This window comes from Drosophila guanche, unplaced genomic scaffold (assembly GCF_900245975.1).
Source record: "Drosophila guanche unplaced genomic scaffold, DGUA_6, whole genome shotgun sequence".
Lineage (NCBI taxonomy): Eukaryota > Metazoa > Arthropoda > Insecta > Diptera > Drosophilidae > Drosophila > Drosophila guanche.
This window is the reverse complement of record NW_022995749.1, coordinates 694,314-709,338: the sequence shown is the minus strand read 5'-3', so window position 1 is coordinate 709,338 and position 15,025 is coordinate 694,314. Positions and strand designations below refer to the sequence as shown.

Below are 15,025 nucleotides of genomic sequence, written 5' to 3'. Positions count from 1 at the left end.
AATGATACGCCCACACATGAGGCCACACTGCGACACATATCGGTACTTTCCTCGGTATGTTAGCGGTATATTTTGAAAACGAGACGGTATATTTCTGGCGTTCCGACGTTGTATGTTGTCAACAATTCCGCGGTCACACTGTTTCTAGAAGTAACTTCGAAAAAAGGTAAATTTGGTAAACTTTTAGCAACAAAGGCGCATTTCAAACGAAAGTGAAATCAATGCACCAGCAAAAGAATCGCTTGAAATATGAGTCGAAAGGTAACGAAAGAACAAAATGAGGTATCGTTGATCATTGGGACGCTGCCGAAGCGACTGCAAAACAAGATTGCTGCAAGCTGTAGCCACGCAACAGCAACAGCAGTGGAAGATGCTGAAAATGCGGAGCCCCCGATGGCTACGACGACAATAGCAACAACAACCAAGAAGATGTGCCCAAGGCCAAGTATGTTTAAATAGCTACGTCACGGGCATTTTTTTATTATCATGTTTTTTCACTTTGACATATTCACAGTCACGATTTTGAGCAATTCATCAGTAAAAGGAAAATGTAATGATAAAATGCCCGTTTTGGATACCAGCGGGTCGAGCCACAAGCAACTGCGGGATGTATGTATACCAGGCATACTGCGGGTCACGGCAAACGTGTCTGATAACGCTAGTGCTACTTGTCATTTTGGACGCCGACGTGGGCGCACTCAGGACAAGAAGAATAAGGCTCACACGCCGCACTCGCCACAGGAGCGCACTCGCCTGACGACTGAGCATCCCGAGTGGTTCGAGCCCATGCTGAATATGCCCAATGCAAAGGATATTGTACAGCTGTACGACCAACTTATGGTGCTGCAGCACAGGAACCTTATCCTAGTCGTAAGTTGTGACTAATCCAGATTGCCGCCCAATGCTTGATAACAAATTTTGCATTTCTCATTGCAGAACTGGAAAAACTTTTGCTATATCCTCAACCAGCTGCAGGAGGCCTTTAAAACCCTGATGCTGGAGCAGCTGCGATTTGTCTGCGAGCACAAGGTGGATGCCTTCTTCTGGAAGCTTTTATTCTACAACGTGCGCGAATATCTGAAGCGGCAGCAGACCGACCAGGCGCGCTGCCACACCTTGCTGCTGATCGAGCAAGCACTCAAGTTCTACCACACTGTCTTTGATCAACTCATGACAAAGTATGCTTCGTCTTCGCGCTGCGAGAGTGCCGTCAAGGTGGTTGCCCAGCGCCTACTAATCTGCCTGGGTGACCTGTCTCGCTACCGCGTTAATTACGTACAAGGCACGGACTACCTGGAGGCTGCACGCTACTACCACCGAGCCCAGGAGCTGGTGCCCGGAAACGGTACGCCATACAATCAGCTGGCTATCGTTTCCATTTTTCATGTAAGTAAAGGGCGAATTCCTGCGTTTTTTATTCGAGTAAATACTAAATATTCTACTCTATTTATGCAGCATAAGCGCTTCGATGCAGTCTACTATTATGTGCGCAGCTTGTTGACTTCAAACTCTATACAAACAGCCAAGGAGAGCTTGCTGGATCTGTTTGACGAGATTCGCCGAAAGTACGAGGATACAGAAATGAAAAAATCTCCCTTCAATTGTGGGCCAATCACGAAGGACAACCAGAAGTCCAAGCACATGCGAAAAGAAGTTTGGATCTACCCGGATGGTATACGCTGCTTGCACCGATCTGATCTAAAGAAAAAGGGCAAGAACAAGGTGACCCTGGCCGAGGTTAACCGCTACGACGAAATGTCACCAGTGGATCTATTGCCACGCGTTGTCTCCCTTTACTTGTACTTGATTGGCAAACTCTACAATGGAACTGAGTAAGTTATATTAAAGTATAATTAACCATCTAGATTTACCCTCTTATGTGACTTGTTCTTAGTGTGGACTCATTGTACCAGCTGCTACGAAAACTTCAAATTCAGCTGAGTGTTGCTCTGAAGCAGTCGAACCTCTTGTCACGTTCCAAACTGGTAAAAATGGTGGCACTTAACCTGTTCGTCATGGAGCACAACAAGCGTAAAGGTACCAGTATATTGTGGCTGATAAGCTCAATCATAATTGAAACTAATGCGCTGTACTTTTTACAGTGTCGCGTCGTGAGATGCGTTATCACAGCTTCAATTTTGCAAATTCATTGTTTGGCCTTATGCTGAAAATAACAAACGAAACGCTGGCCAACTTTGTTGAGGAATCGACAAGCGTTCAGGATCTTGCCGATGACAAGTATGCAAATGCAACACAGGCCTTGGAACTTGTTTTTGTTAACTTTGCTTATATCATTTTCTAGATACACCACTGTAAACACGTATCTGCAGTTTGTGAATGTCCACGTCCATTGGTTGAGCATCAATGTGGATTTGTGGGAGCCGGTGCGCTCGGAGGAGTAAGTACAACTGCAGCCCGTTTGATCCAAAATCCTTTACTTATCACCCTTTGATCTCCCCACAGGCACTCATTCATCGATTGCTGGGCCGAGCTGTCAACCCTTTTCATAAACATTGAGTGGTTGCTCGGCAAGTACAAGCTCGACCAGGAGGACATTAAAAAATGTTCCAAGACCATTTTGGACGAAGATATTGCCCTGAGCGGATTCAGTCCGTTGGGTAAGGATACAACGAGCAGAGTCAACGGTCAGCGTGGGTCTGAGCGCATCCAGTTTCTTGTGCGCATGCAGAAGATAGCTCAGTTCCAGGAGTGCTTTTTGCAGCACCAGGATGCCCTGCAGCATCCACAAGACTCCAGCTTCACCATTGAAGATCTCAATGATGATATGAAGGTTGCTCTCAATAGCTTTGAGGCCGAAAGTTGTGGCCTTTCAGAGGATTCGTCTTCAGTGAGCAAACCAGAGGGGCAGACCAAATCGGAAAAAAAAGGAGTCATCTGCCCTTCTACTGACTTTGATGTCTCGCAGCTTTGCAAGCTAAAGAAGGAGCTGGAGGAGAAGGCCAGAGTGAAGAAGTTCTGCAACAGCAAGTTGGAGGAAATTCTCAAATTGGTGGACACAAAAATATACATAGAGGTGCGTCCGCGCTATCTGTTGCCGGACACCAACTGCTTCATTGATTGCCTGGAGGACATTGAGAAGTTGTCCATGGAATACAAACGCTACACGCTCATAATACCCCTCACAGTCGTCAAGGAGCTGGACGGACTTTCCAAGGGCGTCAAGTTGGACGCTTATCGTAGCTCGCGACAGACAAAACGGATCCACCACTTTGACGAGGTGTCGACGCTCGCCAAAAAGTCACTGGAGTTCATCAAGTCGGCTAAAAGCAATGTGAAGTAAGATATCCATTTGATTTTCATTAATTTAAAGATAGTTTCTCTACTGTGATGGACTCCGTTTCAGGTGTGCAACTACAAAGGGATCTTTTGTAAATGCCTCGGTATTTGGATTGGTTGAGGAGGAATACTTGTCCAACGACGACAAAATTCTGGCAACGGCTGTAGCTGTTTCCAAGACTACCAAGTCGGAACAATGTAAAGGTAAGTTTTGATTAGCATTGTTAGCAGTACAGCCCTTACGAGATTTCTTACCACAGATGGCAAGTGCTTCATTCAAACGGAGCTGGTGCTTATCACCACCGATCGGAACTTGCGCGTGAAGGCCCTGACTCGCAATCTAGCCGTTAGCGCTTTGGAGGAGTTTCTGCAATGGGCCAAAGATTGCCGCGAATCGACCTGAAAGAAGATTGGCAGTGCGAATCGCTGGTCCCTGCTGACTATGGAGACAGGCTCGCCCACCAGCTGCTGGTGAAGAGCGGGCTTGTGCTGTTATATTTAATAGATTATTCGCATGTGGCTACGAGTATGTGTCTCGTGGTCGGAAGTCCCTGCGCGCGAATACGTTCACGAGAGACGTAGGCTCCTGATGGCTGGACAAGAGTACGAATGTAGGGTACATAGGTGCTGGTATCTTCTGGGGGATGATTTCGTCGCACCGGATCATGTGGTGTTCCCACACATTTAAATTTCCTTTTCCCCATTTCTTTCAATGTACTTTCAATAAAATTAAAACCAATTTGGATTGTTCTTCAATTATTTGTGTATTATTGGGCCTGGGCAACGCACGATGGACTATTTATCCCCACTCACAAATAAAAAGAGAAATCGTAACAACAAACAATTCAGACGATACGGAAAAAAAATAAATTACATTTAAAATTATAGCATACTTTTGGGATTACAAAAAAGCGAAGCTGCTCTGCTTGAATTCTGCTCGCCTGGTACCTCAATCTCAAATTTGTTTCGTTTTCGCCATTCGCAGGGTGATTTTGTTTCATGCCAAAAGTCAAAGTTCCTTTTCAACCAAGAATTAAATCCCCATCGACAGTCTGAAGCCAAATTGAAGGGAAAGTCTGTTTCTTTAATGATTTGAATCATTTTTATTTTATATTTATTTCTCAAATATTTTCAATAATAATTAATATTATAATAATTAATTAATTAATGCTTGTAACATAACAAATATTCATTTCATATCATTGCAATCTCAACGCTGCGCCCAGTTGAATGTCTCAATACCAGCGCCGCAGCCTGCAGATCTGCTCACACATCCCTTAGTTACGTCCTGCCTCCTGTCGTCAGTTTACTCATTAGTTCTAAGTATCTTCAGCTCGGCAAAATGCTCAATTCGTTCGTACATTTCGCTTTGTGCCGTCAAATTCAATCGCATTATGAAAATGTTTCTTAAGTTTGTTTAAAAATTAATTAAGAGTCGCGTAGCTGCTGTTTGTTGGATGTTAATTCATTTTTGTGTTTGTTTGACGTTTCATGCGCTGGTTTGTTTGATTCTGCTCTTGCAGTTGCTGTTGCAGTTGCAGCTTCTTCCTTGCAATCGCAATACATTTAAATATATCAATACACATTAGTTTTTGTTTTTGTTTTTGTTTTTCTTTTATATACAATACACATAAGAGATTTGTAGTAAAATTTGGTGAGAAAAATCTTTGCATTACATAAACATCGCCGTTTTGTTTTGTTTCGTTTTGTTTACTTTTTCTTTCGTTTAGAGCGTAAAATGATTATTCTTGTCGTATTACCTTTAAGTTGTACAATTAGAGAGCACAAAAGTTTCAAAGTGGTTTGCTTGGTGTATAATTAAAAATTTGATTCAAGAGATGTTTTCAACTTTGATTGTTTCGCGTGTGTCTATTCGCAGTTGGGCTAGTTAAGCAGTTAAGAGTCGAGATCTAGGGCAGATTGCTAAGCTTTCTCAGTTACAACGATAGTTAGCCGATGGCTACATATGTGGGTATGGGTGTGGCTGTGGCTGTGGGTGTTGCTGTGGTTCGAAAGTTACATGACTGACATTATTTTCTCCATAAAGGACTTCCTGAAGACTGGGTACCAAATACTAGAACCAATTAGACGGCTGTTCATTCGCCACTTCACATGTATCTCATCGTTTGTTTATCCCTCCTTCTGAGTTGTATTTTTAATATTTAAAACTTGGACCCTATTTTAATTTTGCAATAATGCCTGACTAATGTTAAAGCCGCACCAGATATTCACAAGTGATAGACAGACCAAGGAAATCCAACTTCAACAGAAAAGTGTCGAGTGTTAAAGGAAAGCGGCAATCGAATCGAATTAAAACTTGACTTTATGTGTACATTTTAAATTCACTGCTGCAATTTACCTCGGTTAGTTATGTTTTAATCATTTATCAGTTTTACTAAAAGTAGGAACTTCTGCCTGTTGTCAACTGTTTGCTGTACTATTTATGTTTGGTATGTGCCTGTGAGTGTCTCGGGAACGCAATTCAAATGCAACGAAAACAAGTTCTGTGTAAAAGTAGCACGTAAAACACATCCAGATTTCACTAACTATAAACATATTCATTCGTATGTCTGTATATATTGTATATTAGTTGTATACGTTTGTCTAATTGTACAAAACAAATGAACAAATGAACAAAACCATAAACGTAACAACACTTTTTGATTGGCGCCTCTCATCATCCACTAAAAATCACACACAAAAAAATTTCAGCTACTAAAGATACTGGACACCGAGCACAAAAAACGCATGAATCTCCGTTCCTAAGAACATTCAACATAAATTGATAACTGTACAATTTAGTATATGCATTTCCACTTGGTTTTGTCCTCTGGCAAAACTTCAAACATATTCCCTACGACCTCCCTCTACGACTCCGCTAATCCTTAAGTATTACTTTTTCTGACTTTTGCCAAACTAACGATTTGTAAATGTATTCATATTCGCAATAATGTGTCGGTCCATTCCAGGAGCTCTGTACCAGTGTCGATGTGGTGTCTCTTGTCTCTTGTCTCTTGTCTCGTGTGTGCGTGGACTTGTACCAAAACTGAACTGGATTAAGCTAAACTAAAATTGTGGTTTCGGGTGCTGTCTGTGGGTTGTGGCGGTAGAAAAAAGGAGATTGTTTAAATTTAACTACTCATATGTCAAACAATGCTGATATGTTTCTGTTCATGTTGTATATGTTGCGCATGTGATTTCAGTAAAACAAAAACGGTTCCTGTTTCCCCCATCTCCTACTTTGATTTCCTTTTGGTTCGTGAATAGTTTCCATCCTCTGACTGCACTCCGATTTGACTGATCGCTATGTTTCTAATAATTTGCTGCTCTCCTCCTCGATACATTTATATATATATATAGTTATAGCTACAATTACATATGGTACATACACATATATATCTGGTTTCTCTAACTGTAAAAGTAGCACGTATGTAAGTATGCATGCAGTATGTCGCACACGTCCACCGATAGATGCCTCACAACATATGAACCTGTGCTGCATATACTGTTATGTATATGTATATATGTATAATATGTAATCCACGATTAGTCTTCAATTTGTTATGCTTCACTTTGCATTTTGGTAAAATCTCATCTTGCAGCTCGTCCTACTGTACAACTTAAAACTGTTGGCTTCTGTTTTATGTTTTAACGTTTTAGTTTAGATCTTTTAGGCTAATGCAATTGTGGGACCCCCGCGGATCCCCCCCTTGATCGTCGCCAGCAATGTCAGTCGAACGAGATCACTTTGACTTTGACAAATGCAACAATTGTATGGGATGTACGCTGATTAATATTCACTCCTCTCCATAGCAGGCTCTCAATTTTAGGCTCTTCAATTTAATTGTAAATTAATTATTAGTTGGGATTTTCTCTACTTGGTAAAGTAATACTTTTTAGTGTACTGTTTTGTCAATTAGCTGCACTCTGCTGCACATCCTTCGTTCACTTGCATTCTTTCTTTTTAATGTACTTTTAATGTTGTTTAATTTCTGCTTTACTGTGTATAATTCGTATTCCGATCTTTAAACTGTAGTTTAGATTCTGTATTAGTTCTATTAACTCGCATGCTGCTTTCTCGGTGTTTAGTGTTCACTATCAACATTTACACGCTGAAGCGCAAATTGATTCTATATTATCGTTGGGCTAAATATTTGATTACGCTTTGAACGCTTTGAATGCATACCAAAGGACAGCCCCAGGATGCCCTGCTCCCTACATCCATTCTGGATTGTATGAGTGTGTGTATGTTGGTGTGCTCCTGTGTGTGTGTGTGTGTGCATTTGTTTTCCATATACTTATTGTATGTATTGTATTGTTGTTGCTTCTGGGGTATGAGTAGTAGATTAAGTTCGTTAAATACTTGTATGAAATTTTTGATTTGTCAAGAGTTCTCAGTTGAAATTCTAGCAGTCGTGGGTTTTGATATAAACGTACGAGTACGAGTACGAGTACGAGTATGGTATGTATAGTATAATATAGCATATCATATCGAGTTACCTTGCATCGATGCGGCTAACAAAACATGTATATAGTGTGTATATGGTATAGTATATAAGTAGTAGACATAGACATAGAGCATATGTATGTAGGTAGTATGATAAATAGGTATAAGGTTAAAGTTAAGTTAGATAGTAAGTTGCATTATGTTGTATATGAAACGCTAGTGTTTGGTGGCTCAAAACGTTCTTTTTCTTTTGTTTCTTGTTCTTTTCTGTAAGCTTGTTCTGTGTTCTGCGTGGAAAATGTAGGTAGAGGCTTGTTCAACTATTTCTTTTCTTACTTATCGTGAGCTCCTTTTGAGACATTCCCCCCCACACGTTCTGTTGGCTCTCCTTTTCTGTGCCACTTTCAACCACATTCTGCACCGCTTGCGACTTGTCTGACAACTGTAAATATAGTATTCCCATACGATTTACATATTACAATATTTTACTGTTGCTTTTCGTACACGTTTCATATATATATATATATATATATTCATATACATATATATATATATTTATTTATTAATTTAAATGTTACCTTTTTTTGTTTTGTTTTAATTTGTTTTGTGATTTGTATGCTTCTCCTGTGTTTCTGTTTCTGTTTCTGTCTCGGTTTTATTTTTGTTTCTTTTATTTTTGCTTTTGTTAATTTTAAATTACGATCACTGCTACTCATTCTTACTTACTAAATCCATATCAATTAAGTTACAATTAGTTGATTTTTTTAACCTTTTTGTGTTTTTGTTTTTTTATACTTTTTATTTGCTTTTTGTTGTTGTTTTTGTTTTTGTTTTTGTTTTGTTTTGTTCTTTTGCGCCAACGTATAAATAATTTCACTTTCTAAATATATATAAACTTTCATATATGAGTGTATCTGTCTGATTTTGTGTATTGTGTGGGTGTGTACTCTTGTGTGTGGGTGTGTCTGTTTACTGTGTGTGTGTGTGTGTGTGTGTGTGTGTGTGTGTGTGTGTGTATGTTGTGGGGTTCTTGTAAAATTATCAAAAAATCATTCAGTTTTGTTTTTGCTAAAACACGTATATGTCTTTCGTTACCAGTATGCCTATGATTAAATATAATTACCATTCCATTCCATTCTTTTGTTTTGTTTTTTTCTTTTTGTTTTGTTTTGTTGTTGTTTCATTTTGAGATTATACTTTTTTCGTAGCTAAAATTTGTTTAATTTCCTGTTTCATGGTTTTGTTGTAGTTCAATACATACTTATACAGATGTGTATATATATTTGTTTGATCGATTTGTGTATAATTTGCGCTAGCTTAACAACATTTACATATACATACACACACATAGGGTTTACGTACGCGTTGATTTAACTGCCCTTTAAAATTATTATTCTCACGTAATCAGTAATCAGTAATCAGTATTCACTAATCAGTAATCAGTTAATGCTAAACAAACAGACGAGAGCTAAGTGCGCCTTCTTGGGTATACACACATCTGGGGGTTCTTCGCTTTTGTCCAAGTGGCCGATTTATTTCAACTTATTCAAATTTAATACATTTTTATCAGTTTTACCATAAACTCTACTTCATATTCTTCACATCTGTTCGCTTCAATGCTTCAATGCCTAGGACTCGGTGTGCAATTCGGGACCATCTCCATCTCCATCTCCATCTCCATATCTAAGTCTAACAAAATGAAAAACATTTAAGAGCTACGTCTATGCGATTCTTGCAATTGATTTCTTGCATATTTATAAAAAATTAATGTTAAGTTGCATTCATTTAAAATATAATAACAGCATCATATACATAATAAAAAGTTTTGCCTTAATTCATTTTTAACATAATTTCTCTTCTCTTCTCTTCTCTTCTCCTCTCTCTCTTTTGTTTTGTTTTCTTTCCTTCGTTTTGTTCTTTCTTTTCGTTCTGACTTTCTGCCGTTTTTTAAAACCAAAACACAGTACAGTGCACTAAAAATATCTCTAATTTACGATCAACTGTCTCATTCATTTAAATTTACTTTTCCTCTACTCTCTCGATAAACCTCTTTGTTTGTGTTTTGTTTTGTTTTGTTATTTTGTTATGCAATGCAATTTACTTAATAGCTATAGTTTAAAGTTAAGCTTAAGATACGATGTTGCTGATTGTTTAGTGGGTTGTTTGTTTGTTGTTTGCTTTGTCTGCGTGCGCCGTAATTTGAAATGCTAAATCCTCATATATAATTTCAGTTTATACTTTAGTTATTTAACGCTTAGCACTCTGCCATCTTGCTGCTGCTTGAAATTTCTTTAGAAATTTAGTTACGATTACTCTCGGTGTTTGTCCTCCCCTCTGTTCCCTTCGATTGTAACGAGTGCGGAACACAGCGTGGACAGATCCTAGCTTAGAGTTTCATCTGTTTTTCCTGTTGTGTGGTTATAGCTCATACATCGATTGTTGCCGCTGGTTGGGTTATCGGTTGGGTTGGGTTGGGTTGGGTTGGTTTGGATTGCGATGATATTCGAATGGGTTCTGGATTGGTTTGGGTTCTATGCTGAGAGCTTAATCCTCAGTCGAAGTGTGCGTGCATCCTTCTTGTACTACGAATAATAGATTGTATCTGTTGCTGCCAATAGACTTGTAGCTGGTGGTGGTGGTGCACATAGCTGCTGCCGGCACCCAGTCAGGTTCAGTAAACCTGACCACGAATCGGATTCTAGATGTTCGACTTGGAGAAGCTCACGCGCAAATGGTTGGACTCGGACAGCTGGTGGTTGTGCATTTTGATTAGTGCCAGGACGGCCTCCTCCACCGACGACAGCTGCAGCAGTGCCATCTTCCGGTCCTTACTGCTAGCACAAAGTTAAGAGAAGAATCTTTGGTTAGCCTCTGTCCGCCAGGAGCGCAAATGCCAATTACTTACGGGAAAAATTTGAATGCTTTGACTTCGAAAGTGTTTGAGGTGAAGGCTTCTTTGATGTCATCCTCGGAGCAGGATGAGCTGTGTGGGGAATGCAGAAATGATACATTGCTTAGATTCGGTTTAAAATTAACTGATATCGATTTATGCATGAGCGTTTTGCCACCCATGCCCACCCGCTGTGCCTGCTGTGCCGACTCGTTCATTGATATCGTCTCGGCAGGCGCTTCCCCCATTGCAGCTGACTCATAAATTTAGGCAGCTGAGAGCGGTGAGCAGGGAGGCTGCCCCAACCCAAACAGAGGGGCACACACAATGGCCTGCCAGGGCGCTTTGTCATATTTGGCAGACAAGCCGTTGCGGGGCGCCATCCCGAGCCCGAGCCCGAGCCCGAGCCCGGCCCTAGCCCGATCCCAGGCTGTTGCTCCTAGCGGTAATTGTAATTGCCTTGTCGTGCCCCGTGCTCTGGGTTTGCCCGTTATCCTATCAGGCAGTGTCGTGCCGCGCCATAGAGCGCCTGCCAACGCCTCATTGATGCTGCCGCAGGGCAGAGAATCCAAAAACAAAAAGCACGAATGGGCAGCCTCCAGCTGTGGGGCAGGGCATCTTTAAATGGTTTGAGACACTTACGGAATGTTACTTAAATGCAGTGTCGCCGATGGCGGATAGATGTTCTGGTAGTTCTTGCTGCCGGGCTTCTTGAAGCGATGCAACGGATTCTGTGAGTAGTCACGTGTCAGGCCCGCGTCCGGCTGTCCCTCCTTCGGCAGCTGCACGGCCTGATGTTTGCTGGCCATGACACGTATCGGCTTGCCCCATAAACGTAATTTATCAAGGTGAGACATGGCTGTAACAGAACAAACAAAACGAACACGTTAAAATGACGGCACACAAGTTTAGGGGCAAAGTTTATTCTGTTTTCTTGTGTATTCTTTTATGTTTGTTTGTTGGGCCATATGCCGCTCAAATTGGTGGTGGTGCTGGTATCTGTGTATCTGTAACTGCAAATGCAATTTATATGCTGTGCCACAAGCCATAAAATTGTTTTCTGGCGCCACCCACCGATAGTCGACGGAGACGCCGCCACTCGTCGAAGTTGAACAAAGTCAGCAATAAGTGCTGGCAAATATTTACATACTTGTGCTCGTACTCCTCCTACTCGTGCTGGTAGTGAAAACTGAAATGTAAATGCAACTTTATCAATGTCGATGTCGTCTGCCTTTGGTGATTTATACAAGCAGAAATGTAATGTGCTTGCTTGGCCGTAAAAGTATTACCAAACAAAAACTTCGCTTGAGCAGTGCCAGTGCCAGTGGCAGTCCTGGCCTCCTATCTGCTCCTCCCACGTTGCCTTATTTCTCATAACACCTGCGGCCCAGAACTGCATGTGCATTGGGAATGCCTTTGCCATGGCCAGAGGCAGTCGTACTTAAATACAGTTCAATTCCCAGTTCCATTTCCATTCCCATTCCTTTTCGTTTTCGTATTCGTTTTCGATTTCAATTTCGATTACTTTCTTTTTATTTAATTTCGGTTCAGTCTGCATCCCCCACTGATCTGCCCTGTGCCCTTTGTGCCGCATCATGCAAAGGCTTAGTCCACGCAACTGTCCAAGGCGATATCCTTTTCTCAATTTCATTTGCCGTGCATTATATTAATAAATTATATAGCATTTTATCATTGTAGGAGCAGTTGTCACGATTTGCTTTCGCAATGGAAGTGATAAAGGGAATCAAAGTGGAAGTGGGGACTGGGTCTCGGTCTCCTCTGTTTTATTGTCAAGTAATATGCTTACTCAGCCGTTTATTGTTCGCCTAATGGATTAAATGATTTTACAAAAAAAGCAAAAAAGAGGCCCACAGAAATATAATAAATTGTAAAATAAGAGAAGGAAGCAGCAGCAGCAGCAGCAGCAGCAGTGACAAAGGCTGTGGCTGTGGCTGTGCCTCTCCCGGTGCTCATATGCGGCCTAAACTTTTTGTTGCTTTTCGTTGTCGTTTTTTGTCGTTGTCGTTGTATGACAAACACTTGTAATAAAGATTAATGTGCAGGCGAGACACTTGCCCTAAAAGAAGGGGGAAAAGACGAGCCGCCACAACTTTGCCTACGAGCCACAAAGTGTTGCAGCTGCTCCTGGCTTTGGCTTTGGCTTTGGCTTTGGATGGGGGTCTGGTTCCGGAACTGGGCCCCAACTCAAAAAGTATCTTAAACTTTTAATTACTGGGCTGACCAGCAGCAACAACAACAACAAATCATTATTAACTTGCAAAAACAAAAGGAGCAAAAGGAGGCAAAAGGAGTGCACACGCACAGCTGAGCCACAGGTCCCAAAAAGTAAGTGAAATGACTCGTGGATGGAGTGCTCTGAGCACGGGTCTCTGTCTCTGTCTCTGTCTCTGGCTCTGTTTTATGCATGAAGTTCTTGGTTTAAGACTTTTAAGCAGCCCATACACTTGGGACAACCCCGAGGAGTCGGAGCTCCAGCTCCGGAAGCAGAGGCAAATGCGGCGCGGCTCAGGTGAGGCAGGATTTTACGGTGGGCTGGGGACTGTGACTGTGTGGGTTCCTGGTTTCTGTGAGAGATAACTCAATTGTAACTTTCATGATTTGAACGATTAATGTCCGGCAATGCCTTGACTATGATCTATAGCTCTGCACTTGCCAGACACTTTATTATCTCTGGCTCGTAAACTATGCAAAACATCCTCTCGGAGTCGTTTCCCCTCACCGTAATTAATTGTGAACACCGACCAAACGACGGACCAACCGAGTGCCAGGCGCCAAGTCATTCAAACAGTCACTTAGCATTGTCAAAGAGGCAGGGGGGAGCAGGGAGGGTAGAGCCTTCCCACAGCCCCAGAGTTGTGCCGAAAACTTTCAGAAAACTCTACTCGTATTTCCAGGGCAGCAGCCAGACACCGAGACACCCGAGATTCCACATGGCGTATGCGTAATGGACCATAATATATATGTTGCCATAGAATGTTGCCAACATATGTCTGTATGTGTGTACGTGTGTACGTGTGTGTGTGTGTGCGCTTGTTTGTTTGCTTTTATTGTAAATGCCTTTATGCGTACGCTTATGCAAAATATTTGGTAGTAATTTGTACAGAATAACAGAAGCTGCAAATTTATTTACGCAAAATTCCCCAATACGAGTGGCAGAAGGAGAGAGCAGGCGGCAGGCGGCAGGCAGGAGGCAGTCAGGCAGTCAGGCAGTGGAATCACGCATGCAGACAGCGGACGACAGCTGCTGGGAGTGTGCCAATAAATTTGTGGGCGACTGGGTCTATTCCTGTACATAGTTTCGTAATAAGTTGCGCAAAAACTTAATCCCGCCCAGCAACCAATTCCACCAGAGCAGAGTCCCCCCATTTCCCAGCCTCCGCCTACGCTACTCGCATTTCAGCTCCGATTTCCTGCTTTCCTCACACACCTCAGACTGGACGTTGGGGGGATGTCCTGGGGTCCTTACCCATGCTTATTGTTTTTTCATTGTGTGTTTTAGTCTGTTTTTGCCTCTGTCTGTTGCCTTCTGATTGCTGTCGCACTTTGTTTCGGCCGAGTTTTGTCTCCGTGTCCGTGTCCTCCACTGTCCAGCCTGTCTGTTGTCTCCCATTTGCTGTTGACTTCACTTACAAAAAGTTTTTTGCGCCTTTACGCTGTAATTCGTATGCTGAGTGTGCAATTGTAGCCGTATTTTGTGGGGACTGACTGGGACACCCACACCAGGACACGACCCGGACTCGGGACAAGGACAAGGCCCACACCTTCAATGGCATAACGCACAGCACCTTACGAGACACTTTCCTATGCATGAGTGGGCGTGAGTGGGTGCGGGTATGGGTGTGGATATGGGTGACCCTGGACAGCTGCTGTTCCCCTGCTTCATGGTCCGTGGCTCGAGTTCCCTGCCCTCTGCTCCGCTTTTGCCGGGCTGTCGGTAATCGTCTTTGTTTGTTGGAGTTGGCGAGAGTTTTGGGCAAAGTAACGAATGAATTTGTTAATATTTTATGAGTGCATAAGTGCGCACTCTCCATCCGCACTCCCCACTGCCATTCTCTCTTGCTACTTCATTGCCTTTCAGACTGCTACCTGGACTGGGTGTCCAGGAGCCAGGAGCCAGGAGCCAGCGGAAGTGTTTGCCATTTGGCAGACCTGGCGGCACATTAGTAGTCTATATGCTGCCGCACTGCCATTAATATTTTCTCATGCCCCAAGCTTCCATTTCTCTCTCTCTCTCTCTTTCTGTGTGTTTGTGTTTCAGCCTGGGGAGGTGTGGCTGGTCTAGGACTTGCTCCATGTTTAGTACAATAATTTGCTTGTTTGGTCCAAGCATTTGACTGGCTCTGGTTTTGGGTGCTATGAATATTTTCGGT

General features: G+C 42.2%; 2 protein-coding genes across 8 annotated transcripts in view; one reads left to right on the top strand and one right to left on the bottom strand.

The window, feature by feature from the left end:
• Positions 1-249: 249 nt before the first annotated feature.
• Positions 250-4,053, top strand: LOC117585706 (telomerase-binding protein EST1A). The gene is made up of 10 exons (XM_034275337.1): positions 250-445; positions 515-870; positions 937-1,386; positions 1,456-1,832; positions 1,895-2,037; positions 2,103-2,238; positions 2,303-2,398; positions 2,464-3,297; positions 3,365-3,501; positions 3,558-4,053. Exons 1-10 carry the CDS (start codon positions 250-252, stop codon positions 3,698-3,700), a joined length of 2,868 nt encoding a protein of 955 aa, XP_034131228.1. The 3' UTR covers positions 3,701-4,053.
• A 5,607-nt stretch (positions 4,054-9,660) lies between these two features.
• Positions 9,661-15,025, bottom strand: part of LOC117585707 (polypyrimidine tract-binding protein 1) — a 146,971-nt gene continuing 141,606 nt past the window's right edge. For 6 of the 7 annotated variants that reach the window (XM_034275340.1, XM_034275339.1, XM_034275338.1 and 3 more), the window contains 3 exons: positions 11,277-11,493; positions 10,650-10,727; positions 9,661-10,575 (listed from right to left, as the gene is read on the bottom strand). In XM_034275340.1, coding sequence (XP_034131231.1) covers positions 10,443-10,575; positions 10,650-10,727; positions 11,277-11,493 — 428 coding nt within the window. In that variant the 3' untranslated portion in view covers positions 9,661-10,442. Of the gene's footprint in view, positions 10,576-10,649; positions 10,728-11,276; positions 11,494-15,025 lie in introns of those variants that run through there. The other variant, XR_004573935.1, reaches the window with a different exon arrangement.